Below are 21,721 nucleotides of genomic sequence, written 5' to 3'. Positions count from 1 at the left end.
GGTTAAAATTTATTCATATTAAACGGTGGACACACACATTTAGAAGATAAATTCATTTTAATTTTATGTATGAGTCTGTTTCTCCTATACTTTTTTTACCACAACTTTATATGACTAAGAGTTTGGAAGCATCTATTGTTTGATCTCTACATAGAGGACATGGTTCAACGAAGGACTTATTAGGTCTTATTGTTTTACTGAAATTTTAACTCTTGTCTAAGATTTACAATTAATGTATAATATAAAAATTAAACTATGCCTGTATTCAAATGCAGTTATTACATCAAAGAAAAAGCCCTACATTTTCAAGAAAGGACAGCAAACCGGATCTTTAACATTTATTTGTGTCCTGGCATTTTTCAATATCACATTCCATAACTCCTCAATAGTGAAAGTGAAAATCGTCAATATTTATCTTGAACTCCATTTTGTCATCACTAACACAACATATTTAAATTTGAAAAGCTTTGATTGAAATGTTCATGAGTAAATGCACGGACACTGTTTGGCAATCGCCCACCCATCCAGATGGACCAGCCCAGATGTTCTCACAGATGTCTGCCCGCCATATATACAAATATCAATAACTGGTTTTTACTTAGTAAATCAGGTTAAAATGAATAACTTTGATCAATTTTTATTTGATAATTTTGTAGTACAAAAGAGTAATTTGTGTGTAGTTGAAGGACTTTGCACATATGGTAGTATATAATCTTTTTTAACAAATAATTATCAAAAACCCTTATTGATCCTTATTATATAGGAGTTATATAAAAAAAAAACAATTTCAATCTCCATTTAAACCTCAAAATAGTAATCAAGTAATTTTTCAAATAAATAACACTTAACTTATATTAACCAATCAAAAATTGATATTTTAATATGAGGTATAATTCATATACCTATATCCTGTTCCAATTTTTTATCTATTGATATAGACCTAAGTTTTATTAGTAGACATTGATGTGAAAAATACATTAGGGAAAATAAATCATAATTGCTTATATTCACTTATTCTTACTCTGGTGGATAGTGGTCTCATTGGCAATCATACCGCAATTTCATATTCTTATAATGATAAATTCAAATAGAACTTTAGTCTTTCAACATTATATATTATCCTACAGTTCAAAGAGCTTCAAATAGAATAAAGTCACAATAGTTTAAGAAAGTTTAACTAACAAATATTAAGAATAAATGACCTACTGCCCTACTCTTTTTGTAATTTTATAGCTGTAAACAAACATTTTGCATATTCAAATGAGGACATAACAAAAAGAATGAAGGACACATAACTTTAAGAAAAAGTCTTCACAATGGACTTAATCTATTTGCTTAACATATTTCCCAACATTACTTTATTGTTCAGAATACTTTCTTTTATACTTTCATAGTAAAATTTATTGAAACGCATCACAACACCAACAGTTAACCGAGGAGAGTTATCTACGAGATTACCAAATGGTATTTAAACGGGTCTACTGCCCACGTCTTAAGATAAAACATAAAATTCTTGGGTCTACAGTAGTAGTAGTGCTTAAACAGAGAAGATAAGACAAATACCAAAATCTCAGTACCCCCTCCAAATCATGAAGAGACTGTGAAACCACTGTGATCTGACTTGGTACAGACACGTTAACATAGGGTTTTTATGTAACTTTTGGAAGTTATCTTTCAGTTGAAAAACAAAAGATACTAGTAAAACATACAATAACAAGAATATGTGTCCATAAGACAACATACTCCCTCCCCTCTGACAACTGTTTGGAGTATTTGGTAATCTGGGTCAAAACCTTAATTTGACAATTTTTTAGAAGATTCCCATCATGATGCATATATATAATAAGTTTCAAGTTGATACGATCACAACTTCATGGTTAACTACCTTCAAACATGGCTTTAACCAGATACAGGATGGATGGACGGACCAACAAACAGATGGTTGGACTGACCAACAGAGAGATGGATGGACTGACCAACAAACAGATGGATGGACTGACCAACAAACAGATGGATGGCCTGAACAAACAGATGGATGGACTGACCAACAAACAGATGGATGGCCTGAACAAACAGATGGATGGACTGACCAACAAACAGATGGATGGACTGACCAACAAACATATGGTTAAACTGACCAACAAACAGATAGATGGACTGACCAACAAACAGATGGTTGGACTGACCAACAAACAGATGGATGGACTGACCAACAAACAGATGGTTGGACTGACCAACAAACAGATGGTTGGACTGACCAACAAACAGATGGATGGACTGACCAACAAACAGATGAATGGACTGACCAACAAACAGATGGATGGACATACCAACAAACAGATGGATGGACTGACCAACAAACAGATGGTTGGACTGACCAACAAACAGTTGGTTGGACTAACCAACAAACATATGGTTGGACTGACCAACAAACAGATGGATGGACTGACCAACAAACATATGGTTGGACTGACCAACAAACAGATGAATGGTGGCACAGACTAGAAAACATAATGCCCCTATTAATGTAGACGAGGTATCATAATCAAACCATGAAAGTACTCAAATCAAGTATGTTTACAGAATACTTAACAAAAACTAGATAAAACTATTTTTTAAGATTTATAAAGATATATCTAACACAATTAAGTCTAGTGTACTGTGTCACCTATTTGAATGATAGTTTTTAAGATTATGTAAACAGTAACAAAATAAGTTTTGCATCAGCTTATAAAACAAACTTCATTTTTGAATAGTCTTGAAATGTTTAATAAAAAAAATGTATTTCAATAGTCTAAAAGAGATAATATGTTCTATAATATATGTTGACTTAGTCTAATTGACACTACATCATGTTGGCATAATGGTTTAAAAAAAAAGTTTAAAAAAACAACAACATTGAACTGAAAAACTGCATATTAGGAAGGCATTATTTATATAATTAAAGGATCTAAAAAAAGATGATCTCAAATAGAATTCTTGTCTGTCGAAAAAGTAGTTCTCATAGGTTCAATACTGTGTAAACAAGTAAACATTGGGAGCAAATTTAACAAACAAATCATAAAACTAAATATCCTTCACTTTCACAATTATGTTTTAACTATTGTCATACTGAGAAATCTATTCAATCTTTTTCATCAACAACAAAAGAACATTTGAGATGGTTTTGAACTATTTTAAGTAACTTCCTTGCAAATCTGTAAACCATCCCCAAATTAATTTAAATCTCCTCATAAGACTTGTTACATAGTCATTTTAACCTAAGGTATTCTAGGTATTATGAATATATTATACAAGGAAAGTGAAGGACAAGGTTAACTTTTAGCCGAGTATGGCCTTGAATTTCAAATTTATTAAAATATATCAAAATGTATAATTAGGTTCATAAATGCTACTATTTTAAACTTAATTCAGGGTATAACATATTTCTTTATACATATTTCATAATAGGCTCCTATATCACATTTTGGATATATTGTTAAAATGTGATGATGTTTTGCCTTTAATTTTTTACTGAGTGTATAGCAAGTGGTAAACATAAACCTATCAGATCGGAAGTTGAAAGAGGGTAAAGGAGTTAGTTCCGTAATGGCCATATTCATTTTTAAGTTCAATGTTTCAAGATAAAAAAAAATCTAAGCTGATGAAAAGACACAGGAGAAAGTTAAATAGAACTTTTTAGTCACAGTCTTATTTCAAAGCATTCATTTTTAAATCCAAAAATGGAAGAAAATCCAGATCCCAATCAAATAAAGGCCTAGAGCACAGTAAAGACATACTAAATATGCATTTCAGATATGTAAAATTTTACAACAAACATTATGTGAAAATATCTTTGTTGGTGATGAATGGGCTTTACCGGTACCCCTCCTGTCCAAAAAAACAATTTAAGGCATTATTTAACCTACTCTTTTGAGACTTATCGTTGTCTGGAAACTAGTCTCAGTTAACAAATTTTTCAACTCAACTTTGTAAATAAATGTGTTTTGAACTTAATGCATGATGATCAACACACAAATTATACAGACAATACAGATAAAAAATCTAACCAAATCTAAACAAAAAAAATCATCAAAGACTAAAATTTGGCCTGGATGCAATACTAATGGTTTGTCACAAGGCCATTTAAAGACAGTGATAATCGTAGCTTTACTGTCTGCTATATGATATGCTCTAGGGAAAATCAATTTAAATTCTAGTCAGGAAGGGTTAGCAGGCATAGATCCAGTATTTGATGCAAGGGAAGAGTGGTAATTAATCCTGAGAGAAAATCAGCAAAAACCATTCAAAAGTGTAACAAAATCAGATGCCATTTTTCAATGTATATACAGCCAATCTAGAAAGTTTGAAAGTTTTTGGTTAAAACCTTTAGAGGAGCTTATAATCTCAAAAATGCTGCAAAAAATTTATTAATTTCGCCATATTCACAAGCAAATATTATCAAAATGTTACACAAAATCAGTTCCACATCTTCACTGTATCTATATATACACACATTCTAGAATGATAGGTGATAGTGAGTTGAGACTACATGGAATACATAAAACATGATCTTCCAATCAATATATAATAAATATTGATTATACACCTAGAAATAGCCAAAAACCCAAATCAGAGAGGTTTATATTCTGGACCTTCTCTCTAGAACACTGCTATTATCATCCTTGAAAACATCAACCTCAAATACAATCAATATATCTTATTGGAGAAATTTGAGTTTAAAAACAAAAACTTTCACTTCACAAAGTCCTATATGACTACCCCCCCCCCCCCCCCCCTCCCCCTAAATGACCCTATTCATAAAAAATTATTTAAAAAGGGTATATCTTATTGATAATAACAGTAAGATGTTACACATATTAAATCATCATATGTATTTTGTCAAACTGATTAGATATAGGAAGATGTGGTGTGAGTGCCAATGAGACAACTCTCCATACAAATAACAATTTAAAAAGTAAACCATTATAGGTTAAGACTTTTTTTTCGTCATTACATTACAGTACATAATATAAAATGAAAAGATAATCAAATCAATGTCCCTTTTATATATGTACAAACAAGAATGTGTCCAAAGTACACGGATGCCCCACTCGCAGTATCCTTTTCCATGTTCCATGGACCGTGAAATTGGGTAATAATCTAATTTGGTATTAAAATTAGAAAGATTATACTATAGGGAACATATGTACTAAGTTTCAAGTTGATTGGACTTCAATTTTATCAAAAACTACCTTGACCAAAAACTTTAACCTGAAACTCCCACTTTCATTTTCTATGTTTAGTGGACCGTGAAATTGGGGTCAAAAGTCTAATTTGGCTTCAAAATTAAAAATATTATATCATAAGCAACAAGTCTACTAAGTTTCATGTTGATTGGACTTCAGCTTCATCAAAAACTACCTTGACCAAAAACTTTAACCTAAACGGACGAACAAACGGACGCACAGACGAACGGAGCCACAGACCAGAAAACATAGTGCCCCTCTACTATCGTAGGTGGGGCATAAAAATGTATACTATATATTAATTCTTTTATTTTACATAGTTAACTTAACATTTATTGCAACTTTTATGTGTTTTCTTGATTTTTTTGCATAAACTAATTGTATTTCCTGTGGCCCTGAGGGGAGAATGAAAGTTAGCCATACAAATATTTGTGGTAACATTTATATGAAGAAGAAAAAGAATTAATTTTATCAATCTTGACAGTTATTATCATTATTACATAATATAGTTACAATTATTATCACTATTAAACCAGCTTCTTGTCCACAAATAAAATCAATTCAAACCATAGACATGCTGTTATAATTACTTATTCTGTAAATAATGTTACCTAATTATATAACATGCTGAAGTCAATACACATCAAATATACCTATCATATAGTATTATTAATGATGAATAAATTGCCTAAAAAATAATCACCGCTGGAGAAGAGAAATTGGGGGAGATTCCCTCTACACACGTGCTACAGGTTAACAGGTATGAGGTCTTCTTTCTTGTCTGACATAACATAAATTGTTAGATAAATTCATCAAAGACAGGTCAAATATTTGACCCTTAAGTATAAACACAAAATTATCAATACGGAATAGACCAAATCATGACAAGACATTCAACCACTGAGACAATAGACCAAAACATGACAAGACATTCAACCATCGAGACAATTCATGGCTTTAGACAAGTACTTAACATGTTATGTAAATCTGCAGTTTTAGCGTATATGATTCATTAGAAACTGCACAATTTGCTTTTTTGAAAATCAATTTTCTAATCAAATTTCTGTTTCTCAAGTCATAAGATGAAGAGCATTTCTATCATTAAAAGATATTTCGTACTTAAAAAATGACAATTTGTATCTTATGAATGGCAAAAGACATCAATGAATCAACAACATATCAAAGCATCCACATGAAGATGATATCTCACTAATATATTGAAAAATTGCTAATGTGAATGTACTAAATACATCATAACAACATGAAATATATTCCTTGATGGTCATGAATGACATAGCAAGGTCATTACCTATTTTCATTTCAAAAGTTACAAGTTTATACATCAGTGCTTTTAAAAAGTATGCTTCATTAATCTTTTATCTCGAGTCATCTTCTCCTTTTCAAAATTGGTTAATATGAATAAAGTACAGATGTTTTACAGTAAAGAGAGACCAATTTGACATGACAAATAAGTGTGACATTAACATGAAAAAACTGTCAAAAACTGACTAAATCTACTCACTTTTCTTATCAAATGACAACATACCATATTTCAGTAGCAGTAGTTTTATTTTATGCAATTTTTTTTTTTTTGTCAAGTTCTTTAACAGAGCATACTTTTTTTAGACCAAATATCAAATGATTATATACAAATAGCTACTACATTTGGTGATTTTCATCTCCTTACCAAACAACATATGTGTAGTAATATTGTAGCTTGATAAATAATGCTATTTTCAGTCTACTTATTTCCCTTTCTTATCATTTGCTCTGAGCAAAGTTACAATTATGAAATTGTCTTTTTTACTAGGAGACTTGACTATCCATAGAATTTTAAAATATCATTCAAAGGTGATTTTTCACTTTGAAAATATATTAATATTTCACTTCAGAATAATGAACTACTTTCAATTATGTTTTAAATTCACAAATTTGAGTTCTCTAGCTTGTGGATTAAGATTCCATTCATTTATTTCAGAAATGTAGAAATATCTCCATTGTAGGTCAAGTTTAATGGCAAGGAGATAACAAATTAGACTTTCTGCATCTTCTAGTTGCAGTCACCCTTATTTGAATTTTATAATAATATGTGAGTGTTTGATATTTGGAATGAACAAAATAACGTCAAAATGTTATCTTTTATATAGGGCATAAGCTACTTGAAAGTTTCTTTTAGATACCATTATTTCATTTATTTATGATTAATTGTCCTATAAATCTGTAAATTTTGAATGTGTTACTTAAAATACAGTAAACCAAAATTACTTCCAGCTTTTATAGCAAATCTCTCAATAAAATCATTCCACCGTTTTAAAGGTGGTCATCAAATTCTTAAATTTAAATGATAATTATATGTCATAAAACTACTATTAAAAAAAAACATCAAATGCCAACTTAAAGTCTACACTTTTCAGTTACATAAAGTATTTTTTATTTGCATAAAATATCAAATAATTGTTTGAAGTAATGGTTCAACAACATATTTTTGAAGTAGGATAAATAATACATAGATCATTTTTTATGTTGAATTTATATTGCAAGGGAGATAATTTTAAAAAATAATTCATCGTTCATTCAAGGCATCTTTGGTAATATTTGTGAAAAGTATGATGATGAAAGTTGATATATCGCCTTTATTGAATTTGAAATAATTTGTGTAATAACACTGTAGACAGACATCCAACAAAATTTTGTCAAATTCTATGGAAATTGGTTTGAAGCAAGCTGTATGCAAACATTTTACTTTTTGTCATTTGATGAGATACTCAACAAATTAACTAAAATCTGCAACAATGTTAGAAATGACATAAAAAAGTGCATTGTACAGTAAAAAAGATAAATAAATAAATCAATGATCAAATGCTAAAAACGACATATAGATGGACAATAAACACCAATAAATGACAACAGGTTGAATAGTATGTGTATATAGATGGACAATAAACACCAATAGATGACAACAGGTTGAATAGTGTATATAGATGGACAATAAACACCAATAAATGACAACAGGTTGAATAGTATGTATATAAAGATGGACAATAAACACCAATAGATGACAACAGGTTGAATAGTATGTGTATATCTATGGCCAACAATGCTTTTAATTTTTAGGTCTGCACGTTTCAGTTACATAAAGTATTTTGATTTCCATAAAATATCAAATAATGACTGGAAGGAAGAGTTAAATAACAACTTATTCTTGATATAAGGTAGATAATGCAAAGAAAACTTTCTAAAGAAATTTTGAATTTACATTGCAAGGGAGATAATTTAAAATTCATTTTTCGCTCATTTCAATTTTTCTAACTATATCCAAGGCATCTTTGGTTTTTATTTGTAATGCAAATAATATTTGGCTTTCTATGGAATAACACTCTAGACAGATATTCTACAAAATCAATATCAAATTGAACAGAAATTGATCACAGCACGCTACATGCAAAACATTTAATTTTTGCCATTTGAACAGATATTCAAAAAGTTAAAATAAAATTTGCTTGCATATCATATAAAGTTATAAAGGGACATAACTGAAAAACTGTAAAAGTGACGCTACCCAAAGGAGTAGGTCCAGTAAGACCCCTTTTTGGCCCCAAAAAATTACTGAAATCTTCACAATTCTAGCATTTTAGTTAAATTTAAGACGGTTTTCGTGTGAAACAAAAGTGGCTGCATTCGTGTTCATCCTTAATATTGAAATGTAAGTTGTATTTTATGATAATACATAATATATATAAAGGTTGAGGATGAACACTGATGCGGCCACTTTCGTTTTTGACAAAAACCATCTGAAAAGTGACATTTTTCGACATATTTGGTACATTTTTCATATTTGAGCTTAAATCGGGTCATTTTTAATGACGAAATCAGTTAAAATCTTTCACATAAACTAATTGATTCAAATGAAATAGACACTTAAGTGTTTAAAAAGTGGTCAAAATCTTTCGTAAGATGAACCTGAAATTTGAGGCCAAAATCGGTCCTTACCGGACTTACTCCTTTATTCATGCCCTCTCAGCTACGGTGGGGGCATAAAAATATAAATAAATAAATAATGTTCAAAGGTTAAAGAAAGAACTATCAAGAGATCACAAAAAGGTAAATAGCATGTGTGTATCTATTGCAAACACTGCTAATATTAGTTACAATTACATCAATAACTTGAATAAGACTCTCAGTGGTGGATTCAGAAATATTCTGAGTGGGGGCTCACTGAATCCCTAAGAGGGAAGTTCTCTCCGGTCATGCTTTAGTGATTCCCTATATAATCCATCAAATTTTTCCCAGAAAAGGGGGTGGGGGCAATCCAAATTTTCCCCAGAAAAAGTTATCCCCCTTCTCTAAATCTGCCTCTGTCAAAAATATAACAGCAGTGAGATGGGGTGTGAAAAATTTCTGTTTGGTTAATTATATTCAAAATACCTCTATCATTCAGTTTTGAGTAGAATGTAGTAAAATTCCAGTTTGGATCTTGAGGATATTTGTATGATGTGATAATATAACCTTCATGGCTATTGTCCAGAAATTCTTCAAAACCATAGTCTTTCATTCCTTCTCTAAGGATGGTTCTGTTCTTTTTGTACCTTTTGAGAGAAAACAAATTATTGTGATTTAAAAAAAATCAAAAATCAAATTCTAACAAAAGCTGATATGGGAGATCAGATATTTTCAACAAGTGTGAGCAAGTCAGTCTTTTCCTAAGGTAATGGTAAAATACTAAAACCTGTGGTAAATAATAATCTGAAAATATCTTAAATGTAGGAAATTATTTTTTTGTGATGACATATTCTATCTAGTATATATCAATAAGAAACTTAAATAAATTTTCACGTTTGTAAATGTTATGAATCACATTAAATGTCATTACTGACATTAAAAGAGCTCAATTCTGAATTTTACTGCATACCTGTCTCCTCGGCCACTGACTCCTCCCTCTTCTTCAAACTCTTTTACAGCTTGTAAAAATGCCAGCATTGTATGCGTAGGAGGTGTAAATCTGAACTGATTTGTTTTCTCTAAATTATCATATTGGTCAAATAAATCTAGACTGAGACTACGAGAATTACCTGTAAAACAAATTGGTACATTAAATGTGACAATTATAACCTAATTTGAAAAATAAAATAATTTTACGATGTATCTAATATGCCCCCATACAAAATAATTGTACAGTGGAATGTTTACTTTTTAAAACATGAAGTCTAAAAAAAAAGTCAAACAGAGCAACAGTTTTAAATCTGTGTGACAAGCAAATAACTGCTGAACTGATATGTACTGATAGTATTGCAACTTATATTACATATCAATGAGCTATCACAAGAAGTTCCTATCAAAACTTACTTAATCAGAAAACTTAATAATTGTTGACGTCGCTGGAAGAGCAATCCCTGGTCTCCCTTTCCATGACTTTTAGCTCTGAGACTCATAAATCTTAAATTAAAAATTTACACATGGATTTCTGATTTAAAATCATGAAATAATTTCACCAAAATGATGCTTTCTAATTTTGGGGTAAATGAATTTCTAGTGCAAAGCAAGTTTCATAAAATTACCATTGCAATTCATTAATACTGATTTCTTAGCAATAGCATAAGAAAATCCTGGAATTCCTTGAAGACATTTGTTGGCAGAACTAACTAGAAAATCAATGTTTCCATTTACCATGTCCAGTGGTACAGCACCAAAACTACTCATAGCATCAACAAAGAATATACAATCTGAAAAATATAAGACAAGAAGTTTACAATAATGAAATGTGATGTAAAATAACAAATAATGTACCTGTATAAAGCAAATTTTTGTCATATAATGGTAAAATAATTTAAATCACCTTCAAGAGTATGTAATAGCCACCAGGATGTCCTTAATGAATGGTTGCTACTAAAGGAAGCAATAAGGGTTCAAGGTTGTCAATGGTAAAGTTGAGGTAATCTATTCAAAGTTCATCTTTTGACTATAATGGAATATGTATCTGTGTTACAGATGACCATGTTTATGCTCATATTTTGGCAATCATAACTCGTTCTTCTTTCCTCTTTTATCAATTACAATTATCTAAAATAACTTGTCACTAAAGGAGTAAGTTCGGTAAGGGTTATTTGGCCCCAATTATAAAATTCAATGCTACAAGATAAAACATGTTTAAGTTGACTTAAAGACATGTGAGAAAGTTTTAAAGAACAATTTCTGTCATAGTTTTATTCTACAGTGTTGATTTTCACATCCCATTTAGGTCAAAATAATGGAATTTGGCGAAATTTGACAAAATCGGCGGGATTTCGGCCAAATTTTAGATCCGGAAACATAGAGCGCAGCCGTCGACAACCTAAATATTCAAGTTCAATATGTAAAACGTCATTACAAACATTATTGTCAAAGATCTTTTTTGTCGACGTATGCGCTCTATGTTTCCTGTCCAAATATTCAATGGAAATTTACCCATTTCATTGTTTTTTCAGGGAAAATCAAAATGAGTACTATTTGTGACGTCATAAATAGAACACAGGAACGTAAATTTGCAACAAAAAGACTTATTTCCTATCTAGTCACTGTATCAGCTATTATTCATGGTAATATTGGTCAATAAATGCCAATTTGAAATTTAGGCTAAAATAGGGGGCCCTAAAAGGGCCTTATCGAACCTACTTCTTTGTCCTGTCAGCAAGAATATAAAGAAATTTTCTGGGATTGTTGCAAAACATTTGATTTGGTTGACTATTATAGAATACCAGAGTCACAGAACAACAGACATGTTCCGTTGTTATAGCTTCAATCTCATTATCACTTCCTTGTTAAGAAATCATAGAATGTAAATTTCGTTTGTCATAAGATGGAACTGCTAACCTTATCTGCCAGAATACAAATGACATGGATGTAAACAACCTTCAAGTTGTGTAATCATTACAATTACATTGAACATTCAAAATAAAAAGTAGTAGAATAATGCTTTTGGCAACATGTCTTACAGATTTCAAGCAAATAAAAATGTTTTTAAAAATAGCAGACCTGTAAAAATGTTAATAACTGGAAAAGGGCTTAAGGAACAAACATATAAAAATACCTGGAATTATTTGCTTGACAACCTTTCCTACATCTTCTACAGGATTTATAACACCTGAGCTTGTTTCACAGTGAACTATACTAGTCATTGTAAATGATTTGTCCTTAGATAAAATGTCTGCTACCCGACTAACGTCCACCTTAGAGTCTTCTGAAAAACTTTCTAATTGATAAGGTACACTCATTACATCACAAATCTTTGCCAACCTCTTTCCATAGGCTCCATTCTGTAGTATCAGCACCTATCGAAATGAAAAATAACGACATACAATTGAAGTCAAAATAAATAATTGAAAATCTGAAGATTATGGTAATACCTATCATTTTATTTTTCATTGGTTTTTAACTATGAAAGAAATCCAATACATTGAAACATTTGTTCAATACTGGACCAAAATTCTCAAATTCAGGAAGATACAGTAAGAATCAATGATTTGTCAATAATCTACCAAAAATTGAGACCTGTCATAAAACTTTTTCACAGTACTCTACAATTAAAAGAATGACTGGCCAATTTTGGTCACATAGGACTAGCATCAAATATATTCATAGTAGATATCTATAACACATCCTGATATTCACCTGGAATTAATAGTACTGCAACTGACATCGAAAAAGACGCTTAGTTAACGAGTTTAATGGTCCGGAATAACACACGGCTGCAAATTGTTTTAAATGATAGAATAATATCTATATTTTAATTTCCGTCGGGTCGTAAAAAGTTTCTATGGTCACATTTTTATATTTTATCCCTTTAATGGGGGTACCCCTCAATTTACGGTTTTGGGTAGTTACCTTAAAATCCAAAAATATATTTTTTGGTTAAATTTCCCGCTATTTTCGTAAATATTTTCTATGCACATATCATCAAGGATCATCGGAATGATGAAGACATAAATATTATACCATCTCCAAGTAAAACTTTCAAACTTACAGTTGGCTGTTTTTTAGATAGAAATTTAACGCGTTTTTCTTTGAAAACGAGAAAACATATGATTCAAAAACAGTATTTGACATTTGAGAGGACACAACATATTATTGCGATACTGCATGCAAATTTCGTTGGGCAAATTCCAAACAATTTTGTCAAAAAGTCAAAAATAAAAACATCATTTGTACCTTTTTTAATTACGGAAATTTCCTATCCGTCAATCAGCTCCACCATTTATTTTTTCATTCACAATCAATTTGATAGTTTCGATGTGATTATGTCGATTTTGTAGGAGAAGTTAATTTATTTTTGAGTGATTTGAATATATATAATAGTAGTTCTTTCGTGTATTTTCTGTAAATAAGTTATATTTTTGTTAATAAAATTTTGACTTTATATAAAAGTTAACCAAATCCTTCGGATAAGAGGTTTTTCCGGATAATGACTATAGTTGACATTGTGTGAAAATACATTGTATGTCAATGTTTAACCTCAGAGCAATAAATATGCATGCAAGTGGTCGGGGGAAAAGTACTATTTAAGTTTCTCAGAGATTTGGTGTGTGACAAGGTAATGCTAAAACCAACTTATCTTGATATTCTGCTTTCCGTGGACGAATCATCAGTGATGTTATGAGACTTGCACCAGAAGGCAAAATTGGTGCGTCTTTAAATTAAATTGATTGATTGATTATTGGTTGCTTTAAGTCCAGTGGCAAATATTTCATGCATGTTCAGGACGAGAACAAGCTAACAATAAAAACAATAGGTAGGTTTTGTCATAATAGAGGCCATTCGGGATGATGATCGGGAACATTTAGACTGCCACTGGAAAATGATGGGATATTTGATTGGGACAGAAATTTTCCATTGCAACATGCCACCTACGGACCCCTTAAAGAGTTGATGCAAAGGTTTTTAACGTGAAAAGAACGTGACACTCCCTTTACACGAGGCAGCGGATTTAACGTCCCCATTCTGATCGGACGTGACTGTGAACTTGATACATCCCGCACAGCAAAACGGACGCCCAACTTCGTTTTACTGCCGGTCGGGGGAAGACCAAGTGACCATATTTCGTTTCCCCAGTCACCCTTGGGGAACTTTAAATTAGAAACAACAGAAATCCATATATGTGATCAAACTGATCGACATGTAACCTCACAACCTGACACTTTTATACGATCTCGCGCTCAGTTTCTTCCTTGTAGTTTGGATATGAAAACAGAGTTTTTGTGTAAAAGAAAAACCTTACAAAAAAACAGAAAACTACGCAAGACTGAGTCCTCTTAACGTGTTAACAGTCTTTTAAGTTGTGCTAATTAATGTGAGTAATCATTTATCCATGCATAACCAAGTACTTATTGAAGTCAACACCTGTGCAATTAAGTAAAACAGTCACTGAAAAAATAGAATTTGAACTTGCTGTCAGTTCATTAATAACGATCGTTAGTGATGTGATTTGTTTTTCCATAAGAAAAAGCCTTTCTCATGTAGCACATCCTCTATATATACCGATCAATTTTACCCAAGATTGTCTCTGATGCTTACCAAACTGCCAAACTCCAGAACTAACTAGATATTGTGACACCTTACAATTCAGACACAGTGGGGCCAAGGGATATGAATTATAGAGTTTAGCTCTGAACTCAATTTAGGGGATGCCATATCTGCTGCAGGAAAATTGAAGTCTATATTAAGATTTTCAGAATTACAATAAGGTGTGTCTGAAAATATCAAGGATACATTAAAAGAAGAACAATTACTTCATCCTGCCACCATTGGTCTTATGAGCTATGTCCTCGTTTTGGTATTTCTATGGAAATGATGCCCGCATAGCTTGTTAATAGATATAGGAAGATGTGGTATGAGTGCCAATGATACAACACACCATCCAAGTCACAATTTGTAAAAGCAAACCATTATAGGTCACGGTCCGGTCTTCAACACAGAGCCTAGGCTCAAAAGTTCATTTGATAGTTAATCGATGAAAAATAACACAAAGGCGCTTCTGAACCGAATATTGTCCCTAAAGATAACAAAAATTCGTAAATGTATGGCTATTACAAAATCAATCGTTTTTGTAGCAACATTCACCCCATTACATTTGGGACTGGCAGTGCAGATACATCATGCATATGCATATGGGAATATGGGTTACGAACATTGATCGAAACTTTGTACTCACATTTCTTTTGTGTTTCCTATGCAAAGGGAAGACTATATCTGACGAGTTTGACCAAATCATGACGATATTTACGCTCCAGATAGCATTTGTACTAAGAAAAACTGTGTTTGCTTTGCACAAACTCTGTCCTGCGCCGAACTTGTTCTTATAAAAAAGGGAAGTGTCTTGTAATGCTAATACGCGTACTGAATCCGCATATGATGACTAAGAGATTGATTCATGTCCCTATTTTATGAATACTTGAGCTATTGTGTGTCACTTTTAAAAGTTATATAAGGATCATGACTGAATTTGAATTACAACATTAGAAAATTGGCATTGCATTGTATAATTTTTCATCCTTCCCTTAAAATATCAATGAGTTAACATTTTTACCAGGATTATCCTACTAAAAAAATGTTCATGAACCAAACTGACTTTTTTTACACTCAATTTTTTTTTAAACCTCGCATTCGCCTCGGGTGACTATAGTATATTTTGTGTTATTACTGCTCTGTCAAGACTTTGCAAATACACAATATGTATTTATCTATAACTAGATACTAATTTTCACAAAATACACAACCTTTAAGATGCAAAATTAAAAACACTGTTTCAGCGCTTGAATTTTGCTTTTTTCAAAGATAGAAAAAATATTGAAATAATTTGATAAACTGGTGTTTTATACTTTAGAAAATAATTCTGTAATATACTATAGTGAAATACTATACACAATATGAACGTTTATGGATGTGAAAAGGTCAAGGCCACTTCTTCTTTTGCTATGTCTTAAATGGAAAAAAATCAGAAGGTTCCAAATCAACGCCATTTTGTAATGGCAGCTCTTCATATAATTAGTCAAATTTGTCGTTTTAACATCGTTTATAGCATATGCTTATGATTGATTCGTTTTTGTAGCATTCTATTGAATAAATATCAGAATATTTCTCCTTTTTGTTCTTGTGTTTGAAATATTGATATTTTTAGGTCTGACCTTTGACCTCAATTTCACAAAATTGTGACCACTCTGGATTTTTACGACCCAACTTTTCTTATTGTACACGTTGTCCTCTTTCCATCGATATATAATTTAGGTGTGTGTTCTTCCGGACCATTAAAGTTTTAAAAAATGAACTCTGGTTGCAGTACTATAACAAACAACAGTGTATCTGAAATGGGTTAGAAATGTTATCAATATCTGTTAATTGTCTATCAAGTACACATGTATTATACAAAATAATGCTCATCACTGAAAACATAAGCAAATCTGTGAAGGCCCTTGATTTTTAGGTACGTTTTGAAAGATTGTGACATTTTTACAATACTCTAAGAAGCATTTAAAAAAAATACTTTTTTCTTCCAAATGAATGAATGACCCAATTGCAGATAATTGTCATACTCTTAACTATCCCTAACTTAACTAGTCAGAGATAATTCAAATTTACAGTTCAAATATGTTACATCATTCTTGCTTCATTTATAATTTTTGAACGTTCAATTCATTTAAATAAAAAGAAGATAAAAACATTTTTAAGTAATCATTAAAAATTTAAACTACTGTGATGTACCAGCTTTATTCAGTATGAGGCAAAATAATTCCTTATTTGCTTTCAGCATTCATTAATCTTCAATGATCAATTTATCAAAGCTGTTTAACAAAAGAATGCAACATTTCAATAATCAATAGTGAAACATATGTTTTGGGACCATGTTTTATTAAAAACCTTTATCTGTTAAGTGTCAATTCATTATGCCCAATGAGCTAATAATGTATAAGGATTAAACTCATTTCAATTTAAAATTTAGCAAATTTTAATTGAATGTAAAAGAATTGAATATTTTGATTTCGCTTTTTATATTTGTCAGTATGCAATGAATTTCATTTTACAAGCTGTACATTATAATATTCATTTTAATTGCTTTCTGGTTAAATAATTAAATAAATGCTTTTTGTAAATTTATATCTCTATACATGTATTAATATTTGGGTTGAATTTTACATTCATGGAGTCATTAAAATATGTGACTTTAATACCAATAGCCAAGACCACACTCAGAGATAGAAAAGATATCAAAAAACATATGTAACCTAAACACCAAAAGCTAAGACCACATGTGGAGATAGAAAAGAAAGAAAGAAACATATGTGGCAGTAACACCAAAAGCCAAGAACATGAACACATGAGGAGATAGAAGAGACTGAAAGAAACATATGTGGCATGTTGATGAACACCAAAAGCCAAGACCACACTTGGAGATAGAAAAGATCAACAAACATATGTAACCTAACACCAAAAGCCAAGAGCACCTGAGGACAGAAGAGACAGAAACAAACTTATGTGGCATGAACACTAAAAGCCAAGAACATATAAGGATATAAGAGAGACAGCAACAAATATATGTGGCATAAACACGAAAAGCCAAGAACACATGAGGATATAGAAGAGACAGCAACAACCATATGTGGCATGAACACTAAAAGCCAAGAACACATGAGGAGATAGAAGAGACAGCAACAAATATATGTGGCATGAACACTAAAAGCCAAGAACACATGAGAAGATAGAAGAGACAGCAACAAACATATTTGGCATGAACACTAAAAGCCAAGAACACATGAGGAGATAGAAGAGACAGCAACAAACATATTTGGCATGAACACTAAAAGCCAAGAACATGTAAGGATATAAGAGAGACAGCAACAAATATATGTGGCATAAACGCGAAAAGCCAAGAACACATGAGGATATAGAAGAGACAGCAACAACCATATGTGGCATGAACACTAAAAGCCAAGAACACATGAGAAGATAGAAGAGACAGCAACAAACATATTTGGCATGAACACTAAAAGCCAAGAACACATGAGAAGATAGAAGAGACAGCAACAAACATATTTGGCATGAACACTAAAAGCCAAGAACACATGAGGAGATAGAAGAGACAGCAACAAACATATTTGGCATGAACACTAAAAGCCAAGAACACATAAGAAGATAGAAGAGACAGCAACAAACATATTTGGCATGAACACTAAAAGACAAGAACACATGAGAAGATAGAAGAGACAGCAACAAACATATTTGGCATGAACACTAAAAGCCAAGAACACATGAGAAGATAGAAGAGACAGCAACAAACATATTTGGCATGAACACTAAAAGCCAAGAACACATGAGGAGATAGAAGAGACAGCAACAACCATATGTGGTATGCACACTAAAAGCTAAGAACACATGAGGATATAGAAGAGACAGCAACAACCATATGTGGTATGCACACTAAAAGCTAAGAACACATGAGGATAAAGAAGAGACAGCAACAAACATCTGTGGCATAAAATTAAAAGCCAAGAAACACATGAAATAGAAAAAACAGAAACAACCAGTGAAGAGATTTGTAAATATTGCACTAGTCAAGTTATAATGTGATGGCAGCTTTACCATTGAAGGTTTTTCCATTTTCACTAGCTCAATAATTAGGTTTAATAGGAAGAAGTGCAATAGTCAAGTCACATTTATAAAATTATTATTTTGCTAGACTGTTATGGCGAAAGTTTTGGCGATGTAAAATAAAAAAAAAAACCAACAGGATATTAATAGCTTAGATGATACAGAATTAATAAATAAATAACATAAAAATGTTTATAGCGTATTAACTACCTTGCCTCCCTGTCTGGGGACAGCTGTTTGGAATACAGCCTCCACAGCAAAGGTTCCACTTCCCTGTATTGGAACACATGTGAACTCATCTTTGGATACTTCTACAAGCAAAAAAACAAGCCAAGTAAAACTTGTGGCAAGTGAGTTGTCTTTTCCTTGGTATATTCCACAAAAAATATATACTGTTATTTTAAAACAATTATTTTCATTTCTTATACTGTAAAGAGCTTTATTTTTACAATTTTTTTTACATATTTCTAGGTCAAACCTCTTTTACAAAGGTCTTATTTTCATGTTTTTCTTGTCCTGATTCTGATCAGCTGATTTAATTTACATGAAGGGATATTTTTCACAAGTTTTATCTCAATGGTCAATCTGATCTTAATATAGATCCAGTGTCCACACTTCACTTATAGAAGGATTTAAGAACACTATGTTTTACTTTCTGCTCTGGTAAATATTACAACAGCCAATGAAATTACAGCCATCAAAATTTTGAAAGTGTGTAACATTATGACAAAACCTGAGAATCCAGAAAGGTCTTAAGGATGTACTTAGGTGAGGAATTTGTGTCAAATGTTCGGACTCCTTGGTGTTTTCCATACAATACAATGTAAAATATTTTGCCCCATAACACCAATTTATTTTTTCATATTAGACTTAATAGCTCATGAAAGGTCATTTACCAAAATTTTAGAAGATTCTTGATTTTCTTTTTTGTTTTGAGACCCAAATTATACCAATGCAAATATAAGGTAAAAGTCCGAGTCAGCATTTTCCCAACATATTTTAATACTCAAATATCTTGAAAAGGAGGTCCATGACCTATCAATATTATTAGCTTATCTTTATCCTTAATTGATGCTCTACCAGCTAATAATATCAATTTTCATTTCTTAATTTCTTAATTTTTAACTAACCTCACCTAAGACATGTAAGAACATCCTTAAAAAATGATAGTAGAACAGAGTGTTGTCAGTTCCTTGTAGAAAAAGTGTGGACACAGGGTTAATATTTCAATAAGATTGCTTAAAAGTTGAATCAATTAAAACAGAGATAAAATAAATATTAATTGTGTTTGGATATACACCTGAGGGGACCTATGATTACCCATATTTTAAAATACCTGCTATTTCTACTAGTTTTGATCTGAGAGTTTTAATTGCTTCTATAAAGGCTACATCTCTTGAACCATATTCTGTAAATGCTGCTTGTCTGACTGTAGGAGAGGTCGATAATGGTCCTGGAGTAAATAACTTTTTTTCTGAAAAAAATACACATGTATCATATTTTTGTGCATTTTCCCTATACAGAAGGTTTTTGTTCAGCAAATCATTTGGTAGTTATGTTATGACTATAGGCATACATTTGAATCACATTAAAAGGTATTTTTGATCATCATTAATAAGTGTTGGCCTTTATGATGCACAAAATCATGTCAGAATTTTAAGAAAATAAGTAATTTGAATCAATGTTATTAGAAAAACGGTATTGTTGTCTTTAAATTGTGTTGACATATTCTTATTTAAACATGTAAGGTTGATTATGTCTAGCATAAGAACAGTGGTGGATCCAGAACTTTTTGTAAGGGGGCCCGCTCCAGTCACGCTTCAGTGATTCCCTATATAATCAACCAAATATTTCCAACAAAAGGGAGGGGGCTGGATCCGCCTATGTAAGAAGATACCATTGCTTTTGATTTTCTTGTTTGTGTATATATATTTTGTACTCTGTATTTGGATGTTCTGATACCGTAATTGATGTTATATAATAAAGGTGTCATTATAGTTCATACAGAAGCTCCCTTTTTACATTACAAAAAAGGGGGAAATACTGACCATAGCAACAAATATCAAGAAACTGTCAAAGACTAAATGAATAAATTGCTGTTACACATTTTCCTCACATATTATATTACTTAAAATTGAGAATGGAAATGGGGAATGTGCCAAAGAGACAACAACCCGACCATAGGGCAGACAACAGCAGAAGGTCAGCAACAGGTCTTCAATGCAACAAGAAATTCTCGCACCCGGAGGCGTCCTTCAGCTGGCCCCTAAACAAATATATACTGGTTCAGTGATAATGAACACCATACTAAACTCCAAATTGTACACAAGAAACTAAAAGTTAAAATAATACAAGACTAACAAAGGCCAGAGGCTCCTGACTTGGGACAGGTGCAAAAATGCAGCTGGGTTAAACATGTTTGTGAGATCTCAACCCTCCCCCTATACCTCTGGCCAATGCAGAAAAGTAAACGCATAACAATACGCTTGAATACTTACATCACTTAGATAATTTAACGAAATATAAATGATAAGGAAATGCGATAAATAGTTCAGGTGTACACATACCTGGTGCATCTTTTGTGTAACACTTCTGATGATTTACATGAGACATCTTAAAAACAGAGAGGAAATTTGGTACCTGGTAACTTTTATGTTGAAACTTAGTAAAAGCAACATAACTTCTCAATGTATTGCAAGTGATTTTGTTCATCCTAATAGATCAGTTTCAGGGTGCTAATGTTAATGACACCAAGATTACAACCAGTGTCAGTGACACATTGCATATATTGAATTTTATCTAGTCATATCTTGTTATGCAAGGGGTGATTACTCCACTCAAACTTTTCTATTGAAGCACTTACCTACACAAATATTTGTCAT

General features: G+C 31.7%; 1 protein-coding gene across 1 annotated transcript in view; it reads right to left on the bottom strand.

The window, feature by feature from the left end:
* The window catches only part of LOC139516040 (2-aminoethylphosphonate--pyruvate transaminase-like), a 44,192-nt gene extending 22,484 nt beyond the window's left edge, over window positions 1–21,708 (bottom strand). Inside the window, exons 1-7 of the mRNA XM_071305847.1 lie at window positions 21,407–21,708; window positions 20,176–20,313; window positions 19,050–19,150; window positions 12,292–12,532; window positions 10,784–10,948; window positions 10,138–10,297; window positions 9,654–9,814 (exon numbers count right to left, since the gene is read on the bottom strand). Of these exons, the coding sequence (XP_071161948.1) occupies window positions 9,654–9,814; window positions 10,138–10,297; window positions 10,784–10,948; window positions 12,292–12,532; window positions 19,050–19,150; window positions 20,176–20,313; window positions 21,407–21,551 (1,111 nt within the window). The 5' untranslated portion in view covers window positions 21,552–21,708. The remainder of the gene's footprint in view (window positions 1–9,653; window positions 9,815–10,137; window positions 10,298–10,783; window positions 10,949–12,291; window positions 12,533–19,049; window positions 19,151–20,175; window positions 20,314–21,406) is intronic.
* Between the last annotated feature and the right edge of the window lie 13 nt (window positions 21,709–21,721).

This window comes from Mytilus edulis, chromosome 3, assembly GCF_963676685.1.
Source record: "Mytilus edulis chromosome 3, xbMytEdul2.2, whole genome shotgun sequence".
Lineage (NCBI taxonomy): Eukaryota > Metazoa > Mollusca > Bivalvia > Mytilida > Mytilidae > Mytilus > Mytilus edulis.
The sequence above is the reverse complement of the archived record's forward strand: the minus strand, read 5'-3'. Positions and strand labels throughout refer to the sequence as shown.